A 25,667-nucleotide genomic window follows, 5' to 3' on the forward strand; every position below is an offset into this window, starting at 1 on the left:
TTTTTTTTTTTTTTTTTTTTTCTCTCAATCGATTCATCGATTCAATTTTCTCTCGCTCTCTCTCTCTCTCTGTAGATGGAAGCGTTAGGTTCTTACCCGATCAGTTTCGGTTCCGGTAGGGTTCCGACCACGAGCGACGGCGATGAGTCGAAGAGGCGTCCGAATAGGAGGAGAGCGTTCCAGGCCGCGGGCGATTGGCTGAGGCGGAGATCCACGGCGGCGAAGATCGGTCTTGCGGTGGCGGCGGCGGTGGCTGCGATGTTTGTTTTGAAGCACACTGTTACGAATCATAATTACTTGTTCATCGCGAGTGAAACCATTCACGCGGCTGGTCTTCTCATCCTCGCTTATAAACTCACCACTCATAAAACCTGCTCCGGCGAGTTCCTCTCCCTCTCTACTTTTTTTTATTATATAATATTTTTTCCACAAAATAAATTAAATTAAATATTTTATTTATTTATTTTTATTTAGTATTATTTACAATAAAATGGTTAATTTTGATTAATATTAGGGTTTTGTTGTTCTTATACTCGGATTTTATAATGAAATTAGGTCTGTCTTCAAAAAGTCAAGAACTCACGGCTTTATTCTTATCGGTACGATTGATTTTCGGGTCAATTATGGAGGTTGATGTATACACATTTTTGGACTCCATTAATTTCATCACCACGATTTGGGTCATCTATATGATCCGCTTCAAGTTGAAAAATACATATAACAAAACCCTTGATAACTTCCGTTTGTATTATGTGGTAATTTTTTCTCTTCTCTTCTTTCTAATTGCATCGACTTATACATTATCGATGAAATTCATTAGTTATTATCTGTTGTGATTGTGTGTTAAACAGGTCGTACCGTCGATGGCGCTTTCGTTATTTATCTTTCCCCATGTCCACTATAATGCCGTGGTTCGTGTGTTGTGGGCATTTGGCGTGTATGTTGAATCGTTTTCAATGTTGCCTCAGCTTCTAATGATGCAAAACGCTAAGGTTTCATTTTTATTTCATTCTCATGAGTTTATTAAATGATTTTTTATTTATTATTATTATTATTATTATTTTTTTTTTAGATGATCGAGCCTTTCACCGCACATTATGTGTTTGCTATGGGGATTTCCAGATTCTTAGCTTTTGCTTATTGGGTCATTCAGGTAAGAAAATTTCAAACTGACACAATATCTACCATTAAAGAGTGTGAATAGATCTGAAGATATTATTGTTTAAAGAAAGCAGAGTTAGAAAGGAAAATATAAACTAACTAAATTGAGAATAAGATAAAATATACTCACAAGAAAAAACATTAACAAATATCTAAGATATATTTCATAACTAATTGATTACGAATATCTTAACTAATTCAAACTAGCAATGCACTCAATTCTTACACATTTCAGAAAATTTCCCATTCCGAATTTTTAGTCCTTATCCTTTGGTTGATGACCATTTTTTATGTGTTTTTTTTTAATGGAATGAAATTTGTGTTTAGGTTTACGAGACTCGTGGGCGCTATTTGCTATTGGTTGGCCACGGTTATTTTTGGTTTATGGCTGCTTTCATCGCTGAAATGATTCAATCGTTTATCTTATCTGACTTTTGCTATTACTATGCCAAAAGGTAAAGTCTCATTCGTTTCCTCTATCAAAATTCATTTAAAAAAAAAAAAAAATCATAACTAATTTCATGTCCTATCTCTCAAACTTTGATTTTGTTTAAAATTAATTTGGATTTATATGTTTCTAATTCTATTTTATGGTCTTGAATTGCAGTGTGATGCAAGGAAAGTTGAGGATGCCGGTTTAGAGTATATTTTTTCTCAAAAAAAAATTAATAAACAATATGCGTTGTTATGAATGTTTCTATGCATTTTAATTTTACCTTTGGATGGATAGCTGGTTCTTGTTCATACCCTCGTGTTATATCTCGTTTAAATTTAATAATGTATTATTGTAACGATTCGAATTATTAAATTCAATGTTACAGAATGTTACAGAATCGTTGCTTCATATATGAAAAACTTTCTACCCATCAATATTTTACAAAATTATTTTAATTATAAGAAATCAATAGTAATTTATTTAAATATCTATTTAATTTATTTGACAAAAAAATTATTAAATATTATTTAATTTATTTTGACAAAAAAAAATATTAAATAAATTAATTACTGATTTTATTATCTAAAATTAAATAATATAACAAAATTGTTAAAAATACACTCTTTATTTTTTATTAACAACACTAAATACAATTATTTAATTTATAAAACTCTTATTATTTTTTTTTTGTCCTCTTTAATTTAGGAAAAGAAATAACTCGAAATACGAAGAAGAAAAGAAAAAACGGAAATCGACGTGGCCACTCCAGCACCGTCGAATCCACATCCTTTGTCCACGTCTCTTATGAAGTCACGTGGCACCTAAACAAGATAGTTCCACGCGCCGCGTTGAAGAAAAAGAACCCCACAGAATTATTCGTCACCGTACTCTTACCCCGTCTTATCCAAACAAAACCAGCCACGTGTCTGACAGCGTGTCATAACCAATCAAAAAAGTTGGCGTCCTTAGCTGTCATATCATCACGTGTCATCAGAGTGGGACCCATAAAAACGATATACATGTGTTCATAGTCTACATGGTTAAGCTGATCTCGCGGCATGAGATTTTAACGTGGAAAGAGAGATTCGTGGGGACGGGAAAATCACCCCGCCACGTGTTCTTCTTCGCCAGCCTGTCAGACAGTCCTGCCTTTTCCCGCTAAAAATCCGACACGTGGCGTCCACATACCTCTCTCCAATAATTTATTATTCGAAAACCTTAGATTAGGATCAAATAATCATAATAAATATATTATAATAAAAAATAATTAAAATTAAGATTACCAAATTTTAATGGCGATGCTCTAAAAATATCTCTCTGATTATATCCTTTCGTCTTGCTTTCTTCTTCCTTCCTCCAACCCCACCGCCGTCCTTACCTCCTCCATGGCCGACACGTCACCCCTTCTCCATTCCCCGAGAATCACTCCGTCCAATCCATATAACCCAATCCCGCATTCCCACATTTGTAATCTTCTTTTTCTGCTGCGATTCTCTTCATCTTTGTTCTTCGATTTTGTGAGAAGATGAAATCTGTGGTCTTAACAGATGAAAACAACAACGACGTAGACGTCGATTTAGCGTTGTCAATCGGCGGAGTTTTTAGAACCTTACCGGAGAAATCGACGGCGTCTGGTTCTTCCTTCACGTTGTGGACTAGCGATGTAGACGAGGAGGATAGCGGAGTTACTGATGCCAAGAACAGAGGCCAGATCCGGCGACGAGAGACCAAGAGGAAACGAGACGAGGAAGACGAACGGAATCCGCCATTGAAGAGGGAGAAGAAACTTCAAGGCGTTGGATATGAATGTCGAAATGGATCTGCAGAGCTAATGCCGTATCCTTACTCGTCGTTGCAGTACGTGCCGTTTATGAATGGCTTCGTTTTCCCCTGTGTGGTGCCGTACTGGGCGGCGGCTGGCCACGGCGGTGAGAGAACCGTCCATCAGCCGGTAGCTTGCCGGAGCTTCAGGCCGTTTGAGACGGATCGAAGAGGTTCAGACGGATTTTCGAATGGAAGGAAGAACAGGAAAACTGGGTCTTGTGGATCATCCCCTGTTTGCAGTTCCTCTGTTATTTCTGATAATTACCAGAGTTCATCTCATGAAGGTGCCTGCAAATCTTGTGTTTCTCAGAATGTGTCAATCCTCGATCATTGATTTCCTTTTCATGAGTATGGTTCTTTTTTTTTCCCTCTCAGAATTGAGATTTTACTCTGTTGTTCATTTTCTATCAGGAGGTGGTAGCAGCTATACCAGAAACAATTCATGTAATTCCTCATCAGATCGACACCAAATGCGATGTCCGAACCCGAAACCGAATACGAATGGTTCTGTGAATCATGATAAACCAAAGCCTTGCAGTGAGAACGGGACACAATGTGAAGAGAAATCTGGTGAATCCCATGTCCACAAGAAAGAGCCAATCACTGCATCGAGCAACAAATCTGTTTTCAATTCCCAGAGGTCTCCTTCCATGTCAATAAAGAACATGAAGATGGAGAATGAGGAACTTCCAAAGCCTCAAATTCTAGGCCGGAATGTGCCAAGCCTTCAGCAAATGCCCTACGTTTCGACGACCGGAGTTGGTCCCAACGGCAAAACCATCACTGGATTCTTGTACAGATACTCCAACTTGGAGGTCAGTATTTTGTGCGTCTGCCATGGAGAATCCTTTTCACCGGCCGAGTTCGTCAAGCACGCCGGGGGCGAAGAAATTTCTCACCCTTTGAGACACATTAGTGTTCTTCCTACTAATGGAATACCATCTGCAATCAGATGAAAGCATTTGATCTTAGATCATAACAGCTTAACGTGTTTTTTTTATATTGAAACCTTGGGGCAGGAGAGGATCTGTAGCGAAGTACTTCAACGTCTTATTTGAGGGCTCTTTCAGGCCCCAAATCTTTTGGCTTTGTGCATATTTTTAGAACATTTTCCAAGGCATTCAGATATAGAGTTTCAACTATTACATATAGAGACTAGTTCCAATGCTAATATCATTCTAATGTTCTATTGGGGTTGAAACTATTTTTTAATCATTATCTAAGTTGTCGAAGTACCTCATATGATATTGTTCTAAACAGATAGTCACCATCACTCGAACTCATTGATGTCGATCCTCCAGAATATTAGAGCTCTAGAAAAAAGGGAATGTATCAGTATTTGATATAGTTTTCAACCTTATAACAAGAAATAAGAATTGAATTATACTCCGATTCCCACCACCATCGCTCCAATGTAAAAAGATCATTAATTTTTTCGCAAAGCTGTGATGTCATAGAGACGAATACCAAACTCATGAGGGGTTTCAATTAAATGAAAGCAGAGTGAGCTCGAAAAATTAATAAAACATCGACTTATTTGTAATGGTTCCTTTGCTTCATACACTAACAAAATAGAAATAATACAACAATAGTGGAACCTGATTACTGATTGACGCCATGATAGACAATACACAATTTGACGCAACAACAATTACAATAAAGGCTAACAAAATTGTTTGCGTGATCATGGCTGCAGGATTACCGCCAAGTCTCGCAATGTGGGAGCTGCATTGTTCCATCAGTTAGGCCAAGACAACCTCCATGAATCTGTGTCTACTTCTGCCATTTTCTAATTCACAACTTCTTCTTTGGTCTAGAATCAGCCTTCGGCCGCGACCTAGAAAAGGGAGAGAGGGAGGGGGGGAAAGATGAGAGATATGAGATTCACGTAGGCTTTACAAATTGGGAAAAACAGCACTAACTTAAAAGCTATAAATATTATAGAAAATAAAATGGAATGAACATAATTCATACAATGAAGGAAGGTAGCAAAAAATAAAAAGATGTAGGCCAGGAGAAAGTAAATTATTCCGTCAAAACTCCTATCTACTACTGTATTTCAGAAACACGGAAAGAAAAGAAACCAGCTCTAATTAGAGAGTGAAAGTATAACAACATGGAGTGCAAAGCAAAAACATTTCGAACAGGCATCATCTTATTGATTTACAACGTATCTAATGCATCAGCGTAACCATGAAAGTTTATATGAATAAGGCTTTATGAAAACCACAAGGAAAATGTAGTTGTTTTTTATTTCCTTTTTTTCTCTTCTAATTATCAAAAATAAAAAACCAATACGAGAGCAAAGAATTCAAGCGATAGCATTTGAAATAATAAATCAAGAAATATTAAGAAAATAAAATGGCTTGAATCCAATCATGACAGGAAAGTGGCAGAAAGGGGAAAGAAAAAAAAAAGTCTGTTGTTCCAGGTAAAATTGGACCATACGGACAAGCACAAAGACCACGAAAGTCAAGGACCAAATGAGATTAAAAAATCCAACACAGTGAAAAACAAGCTAAAGATGAAGAAAGTCGGGTCACAGCCACTAATCAAAAGAAAGAAAAGAAACTTGGGCAGAAGCCAAGTTTCCTTATTAGCACCCGAGTCCGACATTCCCGGATTCGTGTGATCCTAGTCCCGCCCAATAATTCCAATCCTCTTTTACCCTAACCCAGAAAGAATCAACAAAACTGGGGATATAATCACTTTCTTCTATTAGGAGAAGGAAAGCCAACTAAGTCCAAAGTTCTTCCAATTCCTAAAGTTCTTGCTAAACTAAATTTCTCCTAGCTAACTTAACCATTAGACATGTGGCAAGCACCACACCAATATGAAAGCTTTTCTTGTCTTCCATGCTGCATTTTTTCCCCTTGAACAAATTTTACCATTGTCATGTGAAGGTTAGGTGCACTACCTAGTAAGGATTTTGGCAACGCCTATCCAGTACTATAACTTAGAAACTTAGTATGGAAAGAAACCAGCTCAAATTAGAGAATGAAAGATTAATGATATGAACGCCCATTCTGGCGTTCAAGGTCAAAAAAATATTAGAAACAGGCAAGATCTCATTGATATCTAATGCATCGGTACCAAGTTTATATGGAAACCATGATGGCTGAAAATATCTTTTTTTTTTAAAGAAAATATATCTATGCAAAAGTTACAAAATAGCAATGCAATAAATAATGAGATATTTGACATGAACCCCCATTTTTTGTAAAAGTTGTCAAAGGTATTAATCCCTCCACCTCAAATGTTATTGAACTAATAATAATAATTATAATAATATGATGTTTTGCTATGCTTGCAAATAAAGAGCAGCAACTTGTAGTTAGTACCAACCTTTTTCCAGGTTTCTTCCTTCTTTCACAACAGATGCTTGCCATTATATCATCAATTGACAAAACTTTCTCAAGACTGCTGTCTAATAAGTTGGACCCATTTAAGGCAGAAAATTGAGACTGATCTGGGACACCTGACACACTAAGTTGTCCTTTAAGATGCTCCATCAAAATAAACCCTGCATGGATAGCGCCGTAAATGCAAAATTAGTTAGATAGTGCCATAAATGCAAAATTGTTCAGCAACTAATATAGTAGATAGCACATAGAAAGCAACACGGTGTCCGTACACTAGGGATGCTAGAGAGGTGAGAGTTTACACTAGCATTCTAGCAATGATAAGATAATTAGAAGAAACATAAATACAAGAAATACAGCACAGAAAGTAGAAATACCTATAGCACGTAGTGTCTTCAGATCAAATTTCTCAGCTAGATCTTCATGGCCAATTACTTTTGCTCGCTGGAGAACTAGCATTTTAATGCTAATCAGAAAGTCCTGCCACATACATCATATATAGAAACAATAAGCATATGATCCGAACCAAACAGCTCATACTGAATGTACCTTTGAATTTGACAGTACATGGAAATCCTAATACAGATCGTCGTCCATTTTTATCAAAATCAAGTAAAAGACATTAATCCTTTCAAATAAAATTCATAGGAAAAAATATAAAAATTCGCGTGGCTATTCAACAACCACAAGAAGAATGCTCGATATTTGTAAGAAAAGCTTACACCATAAAATGAGTCGGTGTCTAATACAAAAAATTCCAGATGGAACTTACAAGCTCTGATTCAGATAACGAGCAAAGCCAACTGATATCTTCAATTCTGTTATCCTTCAAAATTTCTTTCGCCTCTTCCATAGAAATCTTCCACTAAATTACTCCAGAAAAAGTGCGGAACGTATAGATTCCGCGAAAACTTCAATGATTAAACAGCCTACATTAGGAAACATTAAAGGAAACAACGGTCAACACGAGAAGCAACTTTCCTTAACTTCCTCCGATCTCCTTCCCTAAATGCAAACAGAAATACAAGAAACCTAATGTCAGGTGCTCACCTTAATTTGGCGAGGACTTCGAGTCGCCCTAACTCTCCACTTTAATTCCACTTCGTAGCAACCTCTTTCTATCTCCCGTTCGCAAAATTTTCCTCAATTCCTCCGTCTTCTTTGCGAATCGCAAATCTAAGTCCGTACCCCTCAGCTTCTTTTCTCTGAATTCTGATAATCAAACCTCCCGCGCCGTCGCCTTGGCTCGAATCCGGCGAAGCGACGGCGAGGAGTTCGTCGGGGGAGTAGGGCAGAGTTGAGTTGATCAAAGAAATTAGGTTTTCAACAGGACGTTGGATTGGACTCCCTCGTTTTGTACTCTCGTTTGATTTCTTCAACGTCTAATTGTTTTCAATTATATATAGTTTTATATATTAAAAAAAAAAAAAAAAGTTTTCGGTTTTGAACAAGGTTTTGGATTGGACTCCTTATTTTTGGGCTCTTATACTAGTGATATATGGGCCGACATGAGTTGGCCTTTTAGGCCCATAAACTATTTTCATCTATTTTTTTTAAAATTGTTGGGTTTAATTTTATAAAAAGAAATTAGTTTAACCACGTTGGGGAGTGCTTGATCAATAATATATCCTAATTTTATGAGATTTAATTAGTTGTTAATTAAAAAATAAATAATATTTTCTAGAGTGTGGATTTAGGTGGGTGTAAAAGTAAGAAAAGTGAAAGGTGAAAAAGGAAATTAAAGGATGATTCTTGCTAGAATAATTTCAAGATTCAACAAATCTTTTTAACTTTTTAGATTAACAATAATAAAGTAACTTTCAGAATCCACCATTAACAATAAATACATATCAATATAGATATTTTTCGTTCATCCGGCTAAAACATATCCCTAGCAGTCGCATTTTAAAATTATGAAGTTGATTACGATATATAACGAGTTATCGGGCTAGACCCTCCTATAGTATACGCGTTTTAGAATAATAAGGCTGACAAAAATACGTAACGAACCAAAGTGGACAATATCTACTGACAATCAGCTTTGGTTGTTACAAATGGTATCAGGTCCAGTCACTGAAAATGTGTGAGATACTAATCGAGTAGGGCTAGATTCTCTCCATTTTAAAACTGTGAAAGTGACAACAATACGTAACGAGCTAAAACGAATAATATCTACTACCAGTATGGTAATAGAGCCAATCACTAGATGATGCAAGCCACTGATCGGAGTAAAACTAGATCTTCAGTATAAACCCTAACAAAGGGGACAATATCTAACTAGAATATGGTATAAGAGCCAATCAAGTTTGGAATTAGAATATACTGTGATGATGAATTAAAATATGTACCTTCACTGTCTGAACAGATGAATCAGAAGGGGGGGAAACCTCACACCCAAAAAACAAGGAGATGAAAATGGAGAATTGTGATGATGATGAACAGAGAAGAAGAAGAAGAAGAAACCGCCATTAACAGTGTAGAATGAAGAACCAGAACCAAAACCAAAACCCTAAAACAATGGATCAATGGATCAATGGACTGATCTCTTTCTACTTCCATGTCTACTCAACCATCCAAATCCCTTCAAAGCTTTCGACATTTTGACGAGATTAGGTCTCCCCATTCCCAAATTCATCTTCCCCGCCGAGAATTTCAGAGCCTGTAAACAGCAAAGTTGCCCTTCTCGATCTTCATATTCATCTTCATCTTCATCTTCCTCTTTGCCTTTAATTTTCTTCCCTTTCTTCGATTTCCCGTTGATTTTCTCATTCTTCTGCAATTTATTCCATTCGCTCTTCTCGTATGTCTCCCATAGCGAATCCATCCCCTCTGTTCCTTCTGAATTGTGTCGCTCTTCGAAGAGCTTACACGCGAGTGTTCTTCTCCATTCTTTCTCCTTCCTCACCGATCCGTAGCTTCCGAGTGAATAATCTCTGCTGAAACTCCCCGGTGAACTCCATGGACTCGATTCCGATCTTGAAGAAATCGATGATTCTTCTGTCAGTTTCCTCAAATCTTTCATCATTTCGTTTTCAATCGCCTTCGATGAATCCCGAATCTCTTCTTTCTTTTCGTTTTTTTCTTCGCATTCCCCTGTTTTCGCTTCATTCTCGTAGGCCAAGGGGTTTTCCGGGGAAAACTCCATTTTCCCGGGAAAATTCTCCATGGATTCTTCACAGTCGACCTCCACATCCAAGATTTTCCCGGGAAAATTATCCATCGATTCTTCACAGTCGACTTCCACATCCAAGATTTTCCCTGGAAAATTCTCCATCGATTCTTCACAGTCGACTTCCACATCCAAGATTTTCCCGGGAAAATTCTCCATCGATTCTCCACAGTCGACTTCCACATCCAAGATTTTCCCTGAAAAATTCTCCATCGATTCTTCACAGTCGACTTCCACATCCAAGATTTTCCCGGGAAAATTCTCCATCGATTCTCCACAGTCGACTTCCACATCCAAGATTTTCCCTGGAAAGTTCTCCATCGATTCTTCACAGTCGACTTCCGCGTCCAAGATTTTCCCGGGAAAATTCTCCATCGAATGTTCACAGTCGACTTCCACATCCAAGATTTTCCCGGGAAAATCCCCCATCGACTCTTCATAGTCGACTTCCACTTCCACTTCCGGGACATTGAATTCACTATCCTCACCGCCATAAAGATTCTGTTCAGTACCAAAAGTGTAAGTCTCAAACACGATTTTATAAGCTTCAAGCTCTTCCATGGGGCGAAATTCATCGATTTCCTCCGGCGTTCTTGGACGCAAACTGTCAAAAACAACTTGGTAAGTAGTAGCAAGAAACCCCATCTTGGAATTGTCAGCAAATTGACGAACACAGTGAAGGTGAAGATCAGAGGAAGATGAGAGAAGCAGAGTGAAGAAGGCAAAGAGGAGGAGAAAAGTGGTGAAGAAGAGAGGAGAAAGAAAGGAAAGAAGCTTGAGAAAGTAAGGGAAGAAGAAGATGAAGTAAGAGAAGTAAAGAGGGTGAGAGAGAAGGAAGAAGAAGAAATGGAAGAACTGAAGAACAACAGAGGACAGTCCAAATTCTTTCTTGGAGATGGAGATTTCAGACATTGTTATGATCTTTCTTTTTTGCTTTTTTTTCTCTCTCTGTTTTTGAAGCTCTGTAACAATGGTGGATGATGGGGGAGTTTGTTGGTCTTGGTGTTGCAGTGGAGAGGAGAGAAAAGGAAGGGTGGAGAATTGGGAGAGAGAGCGGCGTGAATAAAGGAAAGAGACTGAATCAGAGAGAGAAAGAGAGAGAACAAAAAAGAGGAGCCAGCAACGAACAATGGAAGGAAAATGGCAGACCTTTAGAAACTTTTTGTCTGCCTGTGCCTCTTATATCAATATATCTTATTAACCTAACTACCTACCTTATTACTTAATATCATATATTTTATTAACCTAACTACCTACCTTATTATTATGTTAATTTTTTTCATAATTTTCTTTCCTTTCATTTCCTCGTCATTCCTATATGGCTTGATTGGCTACTTGTTATAAAAAGAAGATTTAAAAATTAAATCCGGTCAAATGGTTGTTTTTTTTTTTTCTTTATTCTAATTTTCAAGTAACTAGAAGATCAAATATATCAAATAGTAGAGCATGAAACTTAAAAAAATAATAATAAGAAATAAATAATGATAATAAAAAAAAAATGTAGTGTCCAACGTTCTAATTAAAAATATATATTTTAACTAATCGAACTATGACTAAAATGAGTATCACATATAGAACTTTCAACCTCTTAATTTAAAATTTATGCTTTATCTAGTTGAACTATGATCATAATGAGCATAACTCATAGATAATAAAAATAGAACTATGTATTAACAAAAATTAAGATTTAACTGGGAGGAATACTCTAAAATTGACTCTTTGTAGGGGTTAAAATAGGGGTCATTGACATAATTATAAATATAGACTTGATACTGTAAATTTGAGTAATTAGCATAGTTCTAATATTCGAATTTCTTCACACATGATATTGAATTAAAAAAAATGGAAGCTTAGAATTGGTCGGTTGATGCATATGAAAAAACAATGGTGGTTTTAATAAGTTTTTTATTTATTTAAAAGTCAACATTTGATAAACTTGATTGACCTCATACATTTCTAAAAGTTTAGATTTGAAGTTGTAATAAAATAGATTGAAATGGAGCTTGTATCTTTGGAAAACACCAAATACTATAAAGAAAAAGAAAGGAAGACCTTTAAGGAAAAAAAGACAATAGAAAAAACAGAAGGAAAGGAAAGGTCAGAGTTGTAAAGGATAAAATGGATACGTTTGTGGACAATCAGCCCTGGTAAGAGATTGGCACCTCCACAGAACAGAAAATTTTTGTCTAGATTTACATAAAAGTGGCAGAAACAAGATAAAAAGGAATAAATCTCTCATTTTCAACCAGAAATGTCAAACTAGGTAAAAATAAAAATTAGTTCACAGTCATGATATATAAATAAATTCACACACTTCAATTAATACAGTTAAAAGCAATTGACAAAAATAATATAGAAAAAAAAGAAACATTTTGATCCCAAAAGAAGACAAAAGGAAGGGAGATGAGTGAGTATAATAGGTTAACTTACATGTACTCCTTACATTGAAGTTGAAGATTCAAATTCTCACCATCCACCTTAGTTGTACTACAAACAGAGAAAGGAGAGAAAAAAACCATGTAACTTACAAATAATATAAAACTAATAAAACCTTTGCCTCATTAAAATTTATCACCACAACATGACAATTTAGAACCATCTTTCAAATATTTGCAACAAAATGTACCCTTTAAAATCTCATCAACTAAAAAGATATCAACTCTAAAAGTGGCAAGCCAAATATGTATTTTTTTTTAAATAAACCCTCCTATCCCACTGAAAATCTTCGGTCATAACCTTAATGCTCAATTTAAGAGAGCTATTATCACTGGATTTATCCACTCAAAGCCTAAAGTAAATCCATGAGGAAAAAGGGCTGTATTGTGGGAATTGGACTTTTGATGGCTATAAAAGAAACAACAAAATGATAATGCCTACTTGAGTGCATTACAATAGCAGCTGCAAATTAGACACATGTCCATACAGTCTATTGCAGCTCTTCGTGAAAAGGAAAGGAGGTAAAAGTTCAACAAACTGAAGTGGGTATTTTCCTATTTCTTTTACGCCTAATGAATGCTTTTTCATCCCCTTTACATGTAGCCATACGTATTTAATTCAATAAGAAAAACACAGACGAGAAAAGAAAAGTTGTAGTCAAGAGGGAAGTTTTTCTGTAATTTAATATTGTTACTTACGATGCTTGTGTCCAGTGCCAAGACGGCAATAATGGTGCTTCGGATGCTTTACTGGGATGGGCCCATCAAGGTTGACAATGTTAAGATATGTTCCCATCGCCCAAAAAAGAAGGATTCTTCTCCATTTGTATTTGTCCAATGCGAATGTTACATAATTATATTCCTGCTTGTCCTGCGTTCAATCAACAGTCAAAAAGGAATTGAAAGGATGAAACCGACCAATTATAATCCTTTCTCCAGTCACTCACCGACCCCATCAACAATCATTAAAGACATCAAGCCTTTGCTTCATTATCCATCAACCGTACTAACAAAGCATTTTCCAGTGATAAAACTGTCATAAATTGAAATAAAAGGCCTGGTCAACAGATAAAATCATAAAAGACAAGAGATGCTTGGATTATATCACGCCTTCAGGCTTCAATAACAAAGACTCGGAATTGTTACTCTTTGCCAGGCAGATTGACTCAATGTCGAACCTTTTGGTTTCGCAGGAAATAATCTTGCCCATTCCAACCCATGAGGCTCCCACGGAAAAATGTTTATAAAATCGTAAAAGGAAGATGAAAACTGGTTCTATTAAAATAATTCGAACTCGACTACAATATGATCTAGAACATACATATTCTGTTATTACTCTGTCATGATAGGCTTGTTCTTGTTTGCCTTCAATCTCTGCTCTTCGGGCTTCTGCTCCTCAATTTTTCTGAAGTAAACATCACAAATAACAACATGATCAGATCAGACTACAAATGCCCATCTACAACATTACAATGCAATTATTGTCGATGGAGGAAATATATTCCAAAATACAGAATATGTTTTGATACTATTATTTCTGGATTACGCATTGGGGAAAGTAAAGTCATAGGCTTGCGTAATTGAAACAGTAGAGACAAGCATTCAACACAAGAATAAAATTATTTCCCCTGTAAATGCTGACTTAATCATAAGCGCAACAATTAAGAATATTCGGGAAGCTGAATAATGAGAGGAAAGAAAAGGAATGGGGGCACAATCTTTTAACCTTTAGGCTTCGTTTGCTAAGGTATTCACTACAGTGTGATCATAATTTTTAAGCCAATGTAATAATGCCGCATAGAATAAACGGTCAGCCAGGCCAAATCCAAAAGATCAGAAATAAAGAAAGCTATGTCGGTCATGCGCTTTCGAAGGATTGAAATATGCACTTTCTTTTTTCTTCTTTGTATTCTTTAATAGTAAACAGATTGGTAGTATGAAATACAACAAAAGGGAAGGAAATCTAAACTCCAGGCTAAAGCAGATTAAAAAAAAAAAGGCCAAAAGATCATTAAGACTAAAACTGCTAAAGCTAGTGTAGTAACATTTACACCAAGATAAAGCAACCGCTATAATTGAAATGCAACCGCTAGTGTTGTTAAATAGCCGTTGTTCATTTGAAGCCGAAGACTCCAAAGGAAAGTTTAATTTACACTCAGAAATCTTAAAGAACACAACTGTACTTTAAAGTTTAAATAGAAAATGCAAACTCCGTTGTCGCTAGCTATATTCTGAATTCAAATCGGGTAAATCCGAAGTCTCAAGGAATCTAAAACGGAAGTAATTAAACTACGCTAAGAAGCTTTCCATAGAGGTTAGTGGTACAGTTCGACTGTCAAATCTCTAGGTGATTATTAGTATCAACTAAAATCTGCAAAATGCTTCAAAATAGACTGCCTATTAAAATCGCGCTTCATGCTTTTATTCACTAACAAAGTAAGAAACAGCGAACTAACTGGCCAAATAAAAATGACACGATAACTCCTACACAATTTTAAGAGCATCATACTTCGTTAGTTTCCTCCGCAGAATGAATCGATATCTAGCAAACAAATATCAATAATCATTCAACAACCTAAACTACTCAAGCCCGTAGTACAGTTAACTCACTTCTAAAGCAATCCAAAAAGTCGCACAATCAAACAAACCAGTAGCCGATAACACAACTTTCCAGGCCGAAACCAAAAACAAAATGAATTAAACGAAAATCAAAACAACCTAGAATAAAAAACAAACCAAATGCACAGTTCCAGAGAACAGATAAGATCAAGTTAACGAACTACATTACCAAAATATCAACAAATTCATGTCTGAATGTAAACACGGTGAAACAAGATCGTCGCATACCTATTCTCGTAGGCTCCTCCTTTCTGGCTGAGGAAAGAGCCGAACGGAGGAGAGTTGACGCCATAGATCATTGTGGACAGATTGGAAGCAACAGCAACAGTATTCCGAGCAAAAAAACCATACCCTGTCTCCCGCCACGAAATCTGCAACTTCAATTATATAAATATCCGCGATGCATAGAAATAGGCGGGTGAAGGAAATATTAAATAACTTTTAAAAAATCCCTTATTAATTTATTTTCCAATCCAAAAATATTTAATTTTCCTTCATCGTTTAATTAATTAAATTATTGGTCTGGTTGATAAAACGTTCAAAATTGATCAGAGCGCCACACGCGTAGGTGGGTGCCCGACATCCAATCACCGATCCGTCGGTGTCTCTAGCCATTATTTTATTTTCCCGAAATACCCTTCATCATTTCCTTTAATCCCCAACATGTCCTCTCTTATCTATTCCTAAGCTCCACCCTTCACAATTTACGAAAATACCCTTTTCCTTTGACCAAGTAAAATTAATTAAAATAAATATCTCCAAATTATTTGTTCGTATCCTAAATTCGAGACCTCGTTGTTTGACTCAGTGCCCGTCTCCTAGAATTGGTCAATAATTATTAGCAATTAAATTTTTTTTTCTTCCACACGCAAGTATTTTAAATAATTAAATTATTATGCTTAAAAATGGAATATATATATACATACATACATATATATATATATATATATAGTAATTTGTTAGAGCAAAAGTTATGTATGTATGTGTATATATATATATATATATAATTTCTTTAATTGTTTTAATCAATTAATTTATAAATTAATAATATTTTAACTAAATTAATATATTTTAGATCGAAATATTATCTAAATATAAGATATATATTTACTTAAATTGATATCAATCTGGATTACCTACGACAAAAATAATATCCTGTTATTGCACCATAAATTGTTTCCTTTGACGTGGATTATAAAATTTTGACCTATAACATGTCGTTTTGTACATTGTTCTTATTTTTACTGATTTTAATTTATATTTAATTTATTTACGAGATTTTCATGTCAGTTCATAGATTTTATTAGCTCTTAAATCGAAATATAAATTATTTATAAAAATATTTACCGATAATTTTCGGTTCGAGATTTGATATTAGAGATATATTAATCCTAAATGAATAAATTTATATATAATTATTTTGTAATATGAATATATAATGTTTATTAATGCAAAATTATGTCAATTTTGGAAAATTTTCAGCATTTATAAGGTGGGAATGTGATTGAAAATGTTGTTGATGGATTGCATAGAAGTCACGTTCTCTCTCTCATTAGTATTTCTCTCTCTAAAACCAATTTGATTCTCTCTGCCTCCATTGCAGACCACCACCTGGTTCTCGTCATCAGTCCAAACAGAACAAATTTACAAAACGAGGGATTTCAAAAAGGTGGTAGAGAAACAGATGATGCATGAGTTCAGAATTTGCGTATAATCCTTTCTCCTCGTAATCTCAACCCGCTTTTGTTTTTCGATCGTTTTTCTACGCCTCCTCCGCCGCCGCGACCTCAGGTATGAACGGTGGCTCTCTGTTTTTTGATCGGTTTTGTTTGGTCTCCGGTCGTCGACATTCGGCGTTGACGGGCGGAATCCGAATGCCGATCACTTGTTTGTTTGTTTGTTTTGGATTTTTGGTTTCTGAGTTAGCGTCTGTCTAGTGCTGCGTTTGTTTAGATTGGCGTTTTGAGGAATTTGGTATCTGAATTTCTTGTCGGCGGCTGGGTTGGCTTGTAGCGATGAGTTTGAGAATTTCCAGCACCGAATTTGATAGGTTTAGATTCTGAGTTGAAGTTTTAAGTTTAAACAAGTTGAGCTACGTTTGATTTGAATAGATTGGGAAGTTTGCTAATGGAGTTCACCAAATTTGTTTGGTTTTTTGCTCAATTCAAGGTTCTTTTGGCTGATAGCTACTAGTTTTGTACTGCAATTTACTGCTTTTTGGATGGTGATAGTTTATGTTGGCACTGCTTTTAGATTATTGATTCATAGAATGATACTTGAATTTTTCTGTAGTACCTCCTGTTGTGCATTTTGACTTCATTTAGATCGCTTCGGTTGAGAGAAAGTGAAGTTAAACACTGTTTTTTAGGTACAAAAGAAGAATATACTTCACTAAGATGTTTTCTTCTTCCTCTTTGATTTGTATTTGATAATATGAGAACTTTTGTTGTGAGATCCTACATTGGTACATTGGTTGGAGAGGAGAATGAAACATTCCTTATAAGGGTGTGGAAACCTCTCTGTAGCAAACGCGTTTTAAATCCGTGTGAGGCTGATAGCGATACGTAATGGGTTAAAGTAGTGGGCTTGGACTGTTATAAATGGTATCCAAGCCTGACACCGAGCGGTGTGCTAGCGAGGACGCTGGCCCTCAAGGAGGGTGGATTGTGAGATCCCACGTCGGTTGGAGAGGAGAACAAAACATTCTTTATAAGTATGTGGAAACCTCTCCCTAGCAACGCATTTTGAAACCGTGAGGTTGACGGTGATACGTAAGGGGCTAAAGCGGTGGGTTTGGGCTGTTACAAATGGTACAAAGTTGGACACCGAGTGGTGTGCTAGAGATTCCACATTGGTTGGATAGTGGAATGAAACATTCCTTATAAGAGTGTGGAAACCTCTCCCTAGCAACGCGTTTTAAAACCGTGAGGCTGACGGCAATATGTAAGGAGCTAAAGCGGTGAGCTTGGGCTATTACAAATGGTATCAAAGCCGGACACCGAGCAGTGTGCCAGTGAGGACACTGGCCTCCAAGGAGGGTGGATTGTGAGATCCTACATCGGTTGGAGAGTGGAACGAAACATTCCTTATAAGGGTGTGGAAACCTCTCCCTAGTAGACGCGTTTTAAAACTGTGAGGCTGACGGCGATACGTGACGGGCTAAAGCGGTGGGCTTGAGCTATTACAAATGGTATCAAAGCCTAACACCGAGTGGTGTGCCAGCGAGGATGCTAGGCCCCAAGGAGGGTAGATTGTGAGATCCTACATCAATTAGAGAAGCGAACGAAATATTCCGTATGAGTGTGTGGAAACCTCTCTCTAGTAGACGCGCTTCAAAACCATGAGGCTGACAGCGATACGTAATGGGCTAAAGCAGACAATATCTGCTAGCGGTGGGCTTGAACCGTTACATATGTTCATCCATTTGGTTTGAGTGCTCTTAAATGTATGAATCAACGTGAAAACAAGTCTTCCTTATTGATTGTTCTCAGCAACTTGCATTCTTTATCCCCATTATGATAGATGCCACGCTTCTGTTCTTTGAGCCTTATTGATCAGTTTGTTGTTTGTCCGTCGGTCCCAGTGTTTTGGAGATGTCTTTTTTCTTCTCATGGAACCTGATTGAATTTGTTCTACTTCTCTGCTCTAGATGTGAGGTGATCCAGGAAAAACAACCAAATAGTACCAGCGATAACGCGATCGAAGCTAATTATGGTGAGCTTAAGAAGGCGTAAACTCCTCGGACTTTGCACTGGTAATGTCTTGAAGCTATGGAGTTGAGAAAATGCCATTTCTATTCATTTGATTCATAACAGAACCACAGAAGGCTTCTTATACTCATCTTGTAGGCAAAGGCTCATTTGATGCTCCAGTTTCAAAGTCTTCTGAAAATTCGACTGCTGAAGATCTCGAGCACTGTACGAACTTCATTAGTGTTCATCCCATCTGTTCGAACGAATTCAACGAGATAGAGGAGGTCAGTATTATTATGATTTCCAGTTTCTTCAATCACTGCATAATCACATCATGTTTATGTCTTGTAGTGCATAACGAGTACATTTATGCTCGATACTCATCTTGATAATATGGCATTTTTCAGAATCCCGTTGCAAATTTAGAGACCGAATCGTCGAGGGTATCTGTTTTGGACACATCAAAGGAGAAAAGTGATGAGCCATTTGCAGGTGTGTTTGGTTTCATTTTTCACTGAGTTTTGAAGTGATATCTTTCTGTTCATATGCTTTTTATTTGCAGAACCGCCCGTAAAACGTAGAAAACGACACCGGAGAAAGCAGTTTCCAGAAGAATGTTTCTTAATGAGAGGTGTTTATTTCAAGAACATGAAATGGCAGGCTGCTATTAAGGTTGACAAGAAACAAATACACTTGGGAACTGTTGAATCACAAGAAGAAGCTGCTCATTTGTATGACAGGTACCATTTTGAAGTGCTAAAGTTCTAGCAGATTGATGAATATATTAATGGCATTTTGTCCCTAAGATATGTAACCACCCGAGCCCCATTGCTGAGTCTTTTTTGGGTTTTCCCTTCCGAACTTCCTCTCAAGGTTTTAAAACGTGTTTGCTAGGTCGAGGTTTCTGCACCTTCGTTTCCCTCACCATCCCATGTGGGATCTCACAATCCACCCTCTTTGGGGGCCAGCATTCTTGCTGGCACACCGCCTGGAACATATCTCTAATACTATTTGTAACCGCCCTAACCCACCACCAGTAGATATCGTCCTATTTGGGGTTTTCCTTCTAGACTTTCCCCCAAGATCTTAAAACGCGTCTGTTAGGGAGAGGTTTCCACGCCTCTGTTCCCCTCTTCACCAATATGAGATCTCACTCGACAGCTAGAAAATTGGTGCATTTTAACATTTTAATGCTTACAAAGGATTTTGCGCATATTATTCCTTCACTTTTCAAAAAAAAAAAAAGAAAAGAAAAGAAAAGAAAATAGCCAAGGAGCTGATCATCAGTCTTTTGCTATTCTAGAGCTGCTTTCATGTGCGGAAGGGAACCCAACTTCGAGCTCCCAGAGGCGGAGAAGAAAGAACTGAGAAAGTTTAATTGGGACGAGTTCTTAGCAATGACTCGGCTCGCAATCGCTAATAAAAGTAAGTCTCTGTTTTCTTCAATTTGGTTAATGTTCATATGAAGATGATCTGAGTTATTTATCATCATATTCGCCAGAACAAAAGAGGGTCAGCCCAGAATCAAAGAACTCGAAACTTCCTATTGTAGGGAACGACGACTTGAACAAGAGACAGGATGAGTTCATTGACCTCTCAGCTCCAGAAGATATTGAGCCACTTGCCTTGAAATTTTGATGGAGATATGCAGTTTTGATTTCTTTTATTAAAAGGCCATTGAAATTTTGGAGCATTGGATGTACATCAGTTTAGTGATTTAGGCAAATCCTTCGGGCATTTCATGAACAATGATCTTGCAACAATTTAGACATGAACAAGTCAGGAATTTTAGTACATTCATAGTAAGAATGATAATTTACATGTATTGAGTTCAGCAAATCGCTACTAGTTCGAACACAAATCAGGAACGACAACAAGGTTTGAGAATCAATTCCTTGTCATCTCATTACATACGTGTTTTTAAGTCGAAACACCCAGATCCCAGGAACAACACCAAGCTAGTTTCTGACTCTATGAAAGCAGTGAAACGAGCGAGACGAACTCGAGCGTTACTCGGCCCTTGGATCTCGTGTTAATCACAAAGTGTTCTGGGTATTTTCTCAACAACATAAGCAGGCCATACCACGGTTTATCCTTGGCTTCAGAACCGTGCCGATCCTCTGATTTGAGGTACTTCCTTACACGACTGTGGTGCCAAACACTGCCATAATTCTCGACCAGCTACGACAAATAAAGCATCAAGTAATCAGTTCTCCCACATGTGAACATAACTTTTTAGGTCGACCACAATAGAAGTCGAGAAGGACAGAAAAGTCGAGCCTTACAAAAGCTAGCAACCCTTATAAACAGCCTATCATAGGTTCAGTTTCTCCTTCATTTACTTAAGATTCAACAGGAGCCTTCCTAATCAAATATACCTCAGAGTGGAGTTTCTCCATAGGCATCCATTCGCCCGGGCCACAAAGATCAGACAGCACGGTAGCTACCGACGATACGACGTCCTTTTCCTCCTGGAGGAGCTGATTATCAGCTTCTCGTTCAACTCTTGATCTTCCATCTAACTTCTTGTCCATGGAAACTGTAGATTATGGTTCAAGAGAAATCTTAATATCTATGCCATCCAGATATACAGAATTTAGAAGATCCATACTCAAGAGAAGAAGACAACAAAAACATATAGACAAAGATGAACATCACATATACTCCATCCATGATCAACGATCGATGATCCACAACACTGTTAGGAACCACGAACCTCTACAGGTATGATATTGTCTACTTCGAGCATAAGCTCTCATGACTTTACTTTTGGTCTCTCCAAAAGGTTTCATACCAATGGAGATAGTGGTCCTTACTTATAAACCCATGATCTTTCTCTTAATTAGCTAATGTGAGACCACTCCTGTCAATAATCCTCCCCTCGAACAAAGTATACATAGAGCCTCCCCTGAGGCCTCCTTCTCTAGAGCTCTTGAACAACCTTCCCTTAACCGAGGCTTGACTCCTTCCCTGGAGCCCTGGAACAAAGTTCCCCCATTGTTCGACACTTGAGTCACCTTTAAGTATACCTCCTTCTCTAGAGCTCTCGAACAACCTCCCCTTAATCGAAGCTAGACTCGTTCCCTGGAGCCCTCAAACAAAGTACACCCTTTGATCAACACATGAGTCACCTTTGACTATACCTCCTTCTCTAGAGCTCTCGAATAGCTTACCCTTAATCGAGGCTAGACTCCTTCTTTGGAGCTCTCGAACAAAATGCACCATTTGTTCGACACTTGAGGCACCTTTGACTACACATTCGAGACCCACAACTATTTTGTTCGATGTTTAAGGATTCTATTGACATGAGTAAGTTAAGGACATGACTCTAATACCATGTTAGAAACTACGAACCGACTTTCGGGCAGTATACACGAAAATCTGGCACTATAAGGAAACACTACCATGATCAAAAGTTACCCAATTCTGGATTCAATTGTCTAAGAATGAAAATCAAAGCGACACTATCAGAAACTTCAACATAGATTATTTCTAAACCTCTAAAAGTAATCAAGCAACCAATGCAAAAACGAAGAACAAGAAAGATGCTAACCCATTCCGCCGGAAAATCCCACTTTTCCACCAGAACCACCAGCTCCATACCCATCCCGCCGGAACTTCTTGCCGCTACTTCCCCCAATGTCATCGTCGTCCTCATATCCCTCCTCATAATACTCTCGTCCTTTCCCTTTCTTCCCCGTCGTCCCTGCAGCAGCGCCTCCTCCAGAGCCAGCCAAATGAAAATTATAGTGCGAGTGCGGCGGCACCACCGCCCCAGCCACCGCAGGACCCGCCCCCGCCGATGCGGAATGACCTAAATAGCTCCTCGCCCCAACCGAGGCACCCAAAATATTCCTCACCGGCAACAAGAAATAGAACTCCTTATCCCCAATCTGAAGAAGATCTTGAGAATCGAGCTTGACCGGCGCGTTTCCGGGCAGATGAAGAACTCCTTCAACGAGGCAGCCATTTTTGCCGAGCACTTCTAGGGCAAATCGCCGCCTCGTGAAATCGTAGAAAATACGAGCGTGGTGGCGGGAAATGTTCATGCCGCCGCCGAGGCTGGACAGGTCGACGTCAACGGTGGATTTCTTGGAATTCCGGCCGAGGATTATGGAGTAGGTTTGCATATAGTATTCGAAATCCTCGCCCTGAAGCTTCGCAAACCCTGCTTCAACATCACTGCCCGTCGTGCCCATCGCACAGAAACTTGAATCGAAATCGAAAATTGACGATCTCGATAGAATTTGAGATGCAATTTCCCCCAATTAAGAAATCGTTGAAGAATCAATTGCCTCCATGATTTATAAAAACAGCCCACCCAGCTTTTCAATATCTTGGTTACAAATTCTTCAAAATATTCTAAAAAAAACTTCAACAATTAACTCAACCGATCCAAATTCCATTTAAATTTCAAGTAAAATGAATATTGGTGAATTTGGATGCTATTAATTCTGGACTAACTATAAAGAAAAAACTATTACCTTTAAACCTTGTATAAAATAATTAGGAGATAGAATCTTAGGATTACGTGCATATTTATCAATTTCTTTTAAGAGAAGAATGGGCCATAGAAATTTAAAGCCCATGAACTGCAAAAGGACCACTCAACAGCTTGTTTCCATTATAAACCCAAAAGCAAGTTCATAATTCATACAGAAAAGATCCAGAAAGAAGAAGATACTCAAGATATTCCGAATATATTAGTTATATAATATATTTAGATTAAGTTAATATTTTATTCTCAAATTTATATTTTTCTTAATATTTTATTTTATTTTATTTTCAAATTTTAATTAGTTTATATTTTTCTTATTTATTTGCCGATGGTATCTAAAATTTAATTAGTTTATATTTTCCTGGTAGATATTAGTTGGTATTTTATATTTATTTAAACGGAATATCAATGAAGATTGAAACTTTGATCCTAATTCTATTTCTCGAACCTTCGTTTCTAATTCTATTTCTCATTCTTAAATCTGCATTAATAATATTTTTATATCTATTCAAACTTTTGAGTGGTAGATATTGCGTCAGGTTGTAGTCGCCATTGGTGGCCGTGTGTGCAGTAGCAATGGCAGTTCGTGCAAAATGTTGGAGGAAGAGCCATGGCCAGGAAGGAAGCAACAGCTCAGAATCCCCATCGCATGGTTGCGATGATAGTAATGCTTATGGTTTGTATGAATAAAAAGATGGAAAAGTATAAGTAGCTCTCTTGCTTAAGGGATTGTAAGTGAGGCCAATGAAAATCTTATTTTAATCCTATTTTAGTTAAATAATTGCAAGAACGAGATCATCGAATTCAAACAAATCAAAATGTTCATAATTATTTGATAATTATCTGATTATCTAAGGAACAAACGGACAAAGATCACAATTCCGAATCCGCAAACAAAACTTTGTACATTACTTGTTGTTTACTGTTCAAGAGAGATATGGTCATGTTCAAAAGAGATGGTCAATAACTCGAATGACAAACCTGGATGTTTAATCATAAACACAGATATAGCAGATATAGGAGAATAAGCTAAGATTGGATGTTACATTAAGTAAAAATTGTGATCTCGAGAAAAGACGATTATATGATTAACCCAACAACACCAGAAAAATCTATAAAAAAAAAATAAAATTTCGCGTTGATTTGTGTAAATTGTCTTAACACCATAGAACAATTATTGGCTTCTAGATTGATTGACATGTCAGAATTCACATTTCATTCATGTGGTGCATCAACTAAACAAGAATCCATAGTCATAAACTTTTGCAAGCGATGGAATGAATTTGCATATCGGAATCCTCACCTTGAAGCTCCTACAAACCCTAGTTCAACATACTTGAAGCTCACACCCATTATAGAGGCATTGGAATTGATTTCGAAGTTTACAACTTTAGAACGAGTCTTGCATATTTGCATATAACCCGCAAAATGCTTCTCATCATCCGTTATCGATATCACACTATTTTAGATTACATCGTTTGGAGAGAAAAAAAAAAAAACCCTAAAACCATTCATCCAAATTTATTTCAAAAGTTCCTACCATTCATAAAATTTCTAATTTTTCATAAATATTTCAAAATAAATTTACTCTAAATAAAAATCTACAAAAATATTATTTTTTAGACAAAAGTTGGACGTGTCAATAAACATTTATGAAAGGTAAACGATAACGTTACAACTTTGAAAAGAATCAAAATAAATGATAAAGTTAACAATTTAGCATTCATATTTCATATGGGTCATTGCTAAGATTTTAGCAATTCCTCTGCAACCAAAACAACCTCAAACCATCTCAATATAGCAGAAAAATGGGCCATGAAAAAATTAAAAACCAAATGAATTGCAAAGGGGCCATGAAAATTGAAGGCAGAATGAATTCCAAAGGGGCCACTCAACAACTTGTTTCCATTAGAACAAAGATTCCCATGCAGAAACCCCTTAATCTTTATACTCAAAAAGGATACCTAAATTCCCTTGGCTGCCTATAAATTTGGAGGATTTTCCCAACTATTCTCATTCAAACATAAAACAGAGAGAAGAAAGAGAAGATGATCAGTAAGGCTCTAGTCATCCTGCTTGCAGTCTCTGCAATGGCAATGGCAATGGCGGCTCTGCAGAGTGCTGAGGGAGCAAAAGCTCAGAATCCCCAGGTTTTCAAAGAAAATTTAGGGTACAAATCCAAGGGGGACTATGGCTGTGATGGATACAAATACAAAGATCGAGATTGCTACAAATATGGCTACTGTGACAAATCCAATGAGGACTGTGACTGTGATGAATACAAATACAAAGATGGAGACTGCGATGAATATGGCAACTGTGACAAAGCTCCCTACTATGAGGCAGGCGACCATCCGTACGATGGGAATTCCTACAAGAAACAGGCGCTCGACTCGAAGAAAGAGGTGGCCGGAAAGTATGGAGTCCACCAGAAGTACCCCTGAATCCCCCCCCCCCCCCCCCCCCCCCCC

The 25,667-nt window shown here is 37.2% G+C and overlaps 6 protein-coding genes and 2 long non-coding RNA genes across 18 annotated transcripts in view; 3 read left to right on the top strand and 5 right to left on the bottom strand.

The window, feature by feature from the left end:
• Nucleotides 1–1,956, top strand: part of LOC111437265 (ER lumen protein-retaining receptor-like) — a 2,445-nt gene extending 489 nt beyond the window's left edge. The window contains exons 2-7 of one of the 3 annotated variants that reach the window (XM_023075154.1): nucleotides 76–379; nucleotides 556–755; nucleotides 852–992; nucleotides 1,073–1,153; nucleotides 1,489–1,616; nucleotides 1,769–1,956. In XM_023075154.1, the coding sequence (XP_022930922.1) occupies nucleotides 76–379; nucleotides 556–755; nucleotides 852–992; nucleotides 1,073–1,153; nucleotides 1,489–1,616; nucleotides 1,769–1,802 (888 nt within the window). In that variant the 3' untranslated portion in view covers nucleotides 1,803–1,956. Of the gene's footprint in view, nucleotides 1–12; nucleotides 380–555; nucleotides 756–851; nucleotides 993–1,072; nucleotides 1,154–1,488; nucleotides 1,617–1,768 lie in introns of all 3 variants that reach the window. The other 2 variants (XM_023075155.1, XM_023075156.1) reach the window with 2 other exon arrangements.
• A 341-nt stretch (nucleotides 1,957–2,297) lies between these two features.
• LOC111437415 lies at nucleotides 2,298–2,966 on the bottom strand. Its single transcript, XR_002709437.1, has 2 exons — nucleotides 2,881–2,966; nucleotides 2,298–2,789 (listed from the first exon to the last, which is right to left on the bottom strand). It is a non-coding gene; the product is annotated as an uncharacterized LOC111437415 (long non-coding RNA).
• Nucleotides 2,948–4,545, top strand: LOC111437413 (ninja-family protein AFP2-like). The gene is made up of 2 exons (XM_023075378.1): nucleotides 2,948–3,705; nucleotides 3,833–4,545. Exons 1-2 carry the CDS (start codon nucleotides 3,123–3,125, stop codon nucleotides 4,375–4,377), a joined length of 1,128 nt encoding a protein of 375 aa, XP_022931146.1. The 5' UTR covers nucleotides 2,948–3,122; the 3' UTR covers nucleotides 4,378–4,545.
• Nucleotides 4,546–4,639: 94 nt separating this feature from the next.
• On the bottom strand, nucleotides 4,640–8,154 carry LOC111437414. 3 transcript variants are annotated; one of them, XR_002709436.1, is made up of 6 exons: nucleotides 7,834–8,154; nucleotides 7,556–7,712; nucleotides 7,161–7,263; nucleotides 6,767–6,944; nucleotides 5,124–5,258; nucleotides 4,640–4,734 (listed from the first exon to the last, which is right to left on the bottom strand). XR_002709436.1 is itself a non-coding variant. In XM_023075380.1 (5 exons), the coding sequence occupies exons 2-5, from the start codon at nucleotides 7,634–7,636 to the stop codon at nucleotides 5,216–5,218; spliced, it is 405 nt and encodes a 134-aa protein (XP_022931148.1). In that variant the 5' UTR covers nucleotides 7,637–7,694; nucleotides 7,834–8,154; the 3' UTR covers nucleotides 4,884–5,215. The 3 variants fall into 3 exon arrangements, 2 of the variants coding, with proteins under 2 accessions (XP_022931148.1, XP_022931147.1); XM_023075380.1 differs by lacking the exon at nucleotides 4,640–4,734 and having other exon boundaries at nucleotides 4,884–5,258; nucleotides 7,556–7,694; XM_023075379.1 differs by lacking the exon at nucleotides 4,640–4,734 and having other exon boundaries at nucleotides 4,884–5,258.
• A 960-nt stretch (nucleotides 8,155–9,114) lies between these two features.
• On the bottom strand, nucleotides 9,115–15,458 carry LOC111437254 (wound-induced basic protein-like). Of its 4 annotated transcripts, none has more exons than XM_023075134.1 (5): nucleotides 15,235–15,409; nucleotides 13,709–13,792; nucleotides 13,087–13,258; nucleotides 12,383–12,439; nucleotides 9,115–10,556 (listed from the first exon to the last, which is right to left on the bottom strand). In XM_023075134.1, the coding sequence occupies exon 5, from the start codon at nucleotides 10,511–10,513 to the stop codon at nucleotides 9,314–9,316; it is 1,200 nt and encodes a 399-aa protein (XP_022930902.1). In that variant the 5' UTR covers nucleotides 10,514–10,556; nucleotides 12,383–12,439; nucleotides 13,087–13,258; nucleotides 13,709–13,792; nucleotides 15,235–15,409; the 3' UTR covers nucleotides 9,115–9,313. The 4 variants fall into 4 exon arrangements, 3 of the variants coding, with proteins under 3 accessions (XP_022930902.1, XP_022930901.1, XP_022930903.1); XR_002709419.1 differs by having other exon boundaries at nucleotides 10,515–10,556; nucleotides 15,235–15,458; XM_023075133.1 differs by lacking the exons at nucleotides 12,383–12,439; nucleotides 13,087–13,258; nucleotides 13,709–13,792; nucleotides 15,235–15,409 and having other exon boundaries at nucleotides 9,115–9,967; nucleotides 10,022–11,172.
• A 1,063-nt stretch (nucleotides 15,459–16,521) lies between these two features.
• Nucleotides 16,522–20,589, top strand: LOC111437284 (ethylene-responsive transcription factor-like protein At4g13040). 4 transcript variants are annotated; one of them, XM_023075172.1, is made up of 7 exons: nucleotides 16,522–16,797; nucleotides 18,656–18,760; nucleotides 18,855–18,982; nucleotides 19,106–19,190; nucleotides 19,261–19,438; nucleotides 20,002–20,123; nucleotides 20,200–20,589. In XM_023075172.1, the coding sequence occupies exons 2-7, from the start codon at nucleotides 18,718–18,720 to the stop codon at nucleotides 20,334–20,336; spliced, it is 693 nt and encodes a 230-aa protein (XP_022930940.1). In that variant the 5' UTR covers nucleotides 16,522–16,797; nucleotides 18,656–18,717; the 3' UTR covers nucleotides 20,337–20,589. The 4 variants fall into 4 exon arrangements, with proteins under 4 accessions (XP_022930940.1, XP_022930943.1, XP_022930941.1 ...); XM_023075175.1 differs by having other exon boundaries at nucleotides 18,855–18,979; XM_023075173.1 differs by having other exon boundaries at nucleotides 16,528–16,714.
• LOC111437283 (FHA domain-containing protein FHA2-like) lies at nucleotides 20,499–23,198 on the bottom strand. Its single transcript, XM_023075171.1, has 4 exons — nucleotides 23,183–23,198; nucleotides 22,252–23,060; nucleotides 21,077–21,237; nucleotides 20,499–20,879 (listed from the first exon to the last, which is right to left on the bottom strand). The coding sequence occupies exons 2-4, from the start codon at nucleotides 22,895–22,897 to the stop codon at nucleotides 20,670–20,672; spliced, it is 1,017 nt and encodes a 338-aa protein (XP_022930939.1). The 5' UTR covers nucleotides 22,898–23,060; nucleotides 23,183–23,198; the 3' UTR covers nucleotides 20,499–20,669.
• Nucleotides 21,405–22,245, bottom strand: LOC111437288. Its single transcript, XR_002709425.1, has 3 exons — nucleotides 22,046–22,245; nucleotides 21,965–21,970; nucleotides 21,405–21,416 (listed from the first exon to the last, which is right to left on the bottom strand). It is a non-coding gene; the product is annotated as an uncharacterized LOC111437288 (long non-coding RNA).
• Nucleotides 23,199–25,667: the final 2,469 nt, after the last annotated feature.

This window comes from Cucurbita moschata, unplaced genomic scaffold (assembly GCF_002738365.1).
Source record: "Cucurbita moschata cultivar Rifu unplaced genomic scaffold, Cmos_1.0 Cmo_Scf00063, whole genome shotgun sequence".
Lineage (NCBI taxonomy): Eukaryota > Viridiplantae > Streptophyta > Magnoliopsida > Cucurbitales > Cucurbitaceae > Cucurbita > Cucurbita moschata.

Coding starts and splice junctions, on each gene's coding strand:
- LOC111437413 (XM_023075378.1), top strand. CDS start 3,123: ATGAAATCTGTGGTCTTAACAGATGAAAACAACAACGACGTAGACGTC. Junction 3,706..3,832: donor CCAGAGTTCATCTCATGAAG/GTGCCTGCAAAT, acceptor ATTTTCTATCAG/GAGGTGGTAGCAGCTATACC.
- LOC111437414 (XM_023075380.1), bottom strand. CDS start 7,636: ATGGAAGAGGCGAAAGAAATTTTGAAGGATAACAGAATTGAAGATATC. Junction 7,264..7,555: donor CGTTATCTGAATCAGAGCTT/GTAAGTTCCATC, acceptor TGTATGTGGCAG/GACTTTCTGATTAGCATTAA. Junction 6,945..7,160: donor GAAGACACTACGTGCTATAG/GTATTTCTACTT, acceptor CTATCCATGCAG/GGTTTATTTTGATGGAGCAT.
- LOC111437254 (XM_023075133.1), bottom strand. CDS start 10,864: ATGTCTGAAATCTCCATCTCCAAGAAAGAATTTGGACTGTCCTCTGTT. Junction 9,968..10,021: donor GGAAAATCTTGGATGTGGAA/GTCGACTGTGAA, acceptor TTGGATGTGGAG/GTCGACTGTGAAGAATCCAT.
- LOC111437284 (XM_023075172.1), top strand. CDS start 18,718: ATGGTGAGCTTAAGAAGGCGTAAACTCCTCGGACTTTGCACTG. Junction 18,983..19,105: donor AATTCAACGAGATAGAGGAG/GTCAGTATTATT, acceptor GGCATTTTTCAG/AATCCCGTTGCAAATTTAGA. Junction 19,439..20,001: donor GCTGCTCATTTGTATGACAG/GTACCATTTTGA, acceptor TTGCTATTCTAG/AGCTGCTTTCATGTGCGGAA.
- LOC111437283 (XM_023075171.1), bottom strand. CDS start 22,897: ATGGGCACGACGGGCAGTGATGTTGAAGCAGGGTTTGCGAAGCTTCAG. Junction 21,238..22,251: donor GGGATTTTCCGGCGGAATGG/GTTAGCATCTTT, acceptor CATAATCTACAG/TTTCCATGGACAAGAAGTTA. Junction 20,880..21,076: donor TGGAGAAACTCCACTCTGAG/GTATATTTGATT, acceptor TATTTGTCGTAG/CTGGTCGAGAATTATGGCAG.